Source organism: Echinops telfairi, unplaced genomic scaffold (assembly GCF_000313985.2).
Source record: "Echinops telfairi isolate 266 unplaced genomic scaffold, ASM31398v2 ScPeMD7_9;HRSCAF=40, whole genome shotgun sequence".
Taxonomy (NCBI): domain Eukaryota; kingdom Metazoa; phylum Chordata; class Mammalia; order Afrosoricida; family Tenrecidae; genus Echinops; species Echinops telfairi.
Window position 1 is genome coordinate 12260664 of NW_022103906.1, and position 1002 is coordinate 12261665.

At 62.1% G+C, this 1002-nt stretch overlaps 1 protein-coding gene across 1 annotated transcript in view; it reads left to right on the forward strand.

Annotated features, from left to right (window-relative positions):
* The window catches only part of CTSB (cathepsin B), a 34418-nt gene that overhangs the window by 25157 nt on the left and 8259 nt on the right, over positions 1-1002 (forward strand). Inside the window, exon 2 of the mRNA XM_004707647.2 lies at positions 693-843. Within this exon, the coding sequence (XP_004707704.1) occupies positions 718-843 (126 nt within the window). The 5' untranslated portion in view covers positions 693-717. The remainder of the gene's footprint in view (positions 1-692; positions 844-1002) is intronic.

Here is a 1002-nt window from a genome sequence, read left to right on the forward strand (position 1 = left end):
GGGGGGAGGGGTTGGCGCAGAGCCCCGAGGGGCTGTAGTGTCTGCCAGGGTCTGCCCTCAGGGCAAGGTCTAGATTCCGCAGGGGGATGGGATGGGATCGGCCACAGGGTCATTCTGGGATCCCATAGACTGCACGTGCAGTTAGGGAGCCAGGTTTGGGTGAGGGTGGGCCCTCCTCCTCTCTCTGACCCGCCCTCGGGACCTACGGGGCCCACTGCCCTGTGCGTGCCACACACCAAGTGCTTTCCCCAGTCTGCAGCCCCCTGCTGTAGCTCTCCGTCGCGGAATGTGCCGCATGAGGGACTTCTTGGCTACTGGAGCAGCCAGCATATTTCTCTGGAGACGACAGCTCCACGGCCCACTGGCCCGAAACGGAGCGGGCCTTCCGTGCGCCCAACACACAACACGGCTGCTTGGATTTCCCTGTGCTGGCCCACTGCCCTGGGTGTACAGGGGAAGCCACGCCCAGGCAGGTGCGCCACCAGCCAACCAGCCCGCTGTGGCCAGGGGTGCCGCAGGTCCTTGCTGCTGCTGGCCGGCACACTCAGGACTTGCCACAGGGGACAGTGAGGAGCAGGACTTGCACGGGGGCAAGTGGCAGAGTCTGGACGAGAGCCCCCTGTTCTGGCACCAGAGCCATTTGCCCGCCCCTGCGCAGACTTGTCCTGATGTCTTTGTCTTTCTCTTTCTAGGTAAAGTCGGGATCCAGCTTCCAGAATGCAGCAGCTCTGGACCACCCTCTGCTGCCTGGCAGTGCTGACCAGTGCCTGGGGCAGCCCGTATTTAAAGCCCCTGTCGGAGGAGATGGTCAACTATATCAACAAGTACAACACTACGTGGCAGGTGGGTTGTGGAGTCTTTGTCCCCATGGAAGCACTGTCCACCGCCTGGTCTGACCATCTAACTCCAGTTGTGGTCCACACATCATGACTCCTGGACCCTTGGCAAATGGTCCTGATTCGGAGTCATGGAGGCTCAGAATCCTGGGGGTGGGGTGGGGGG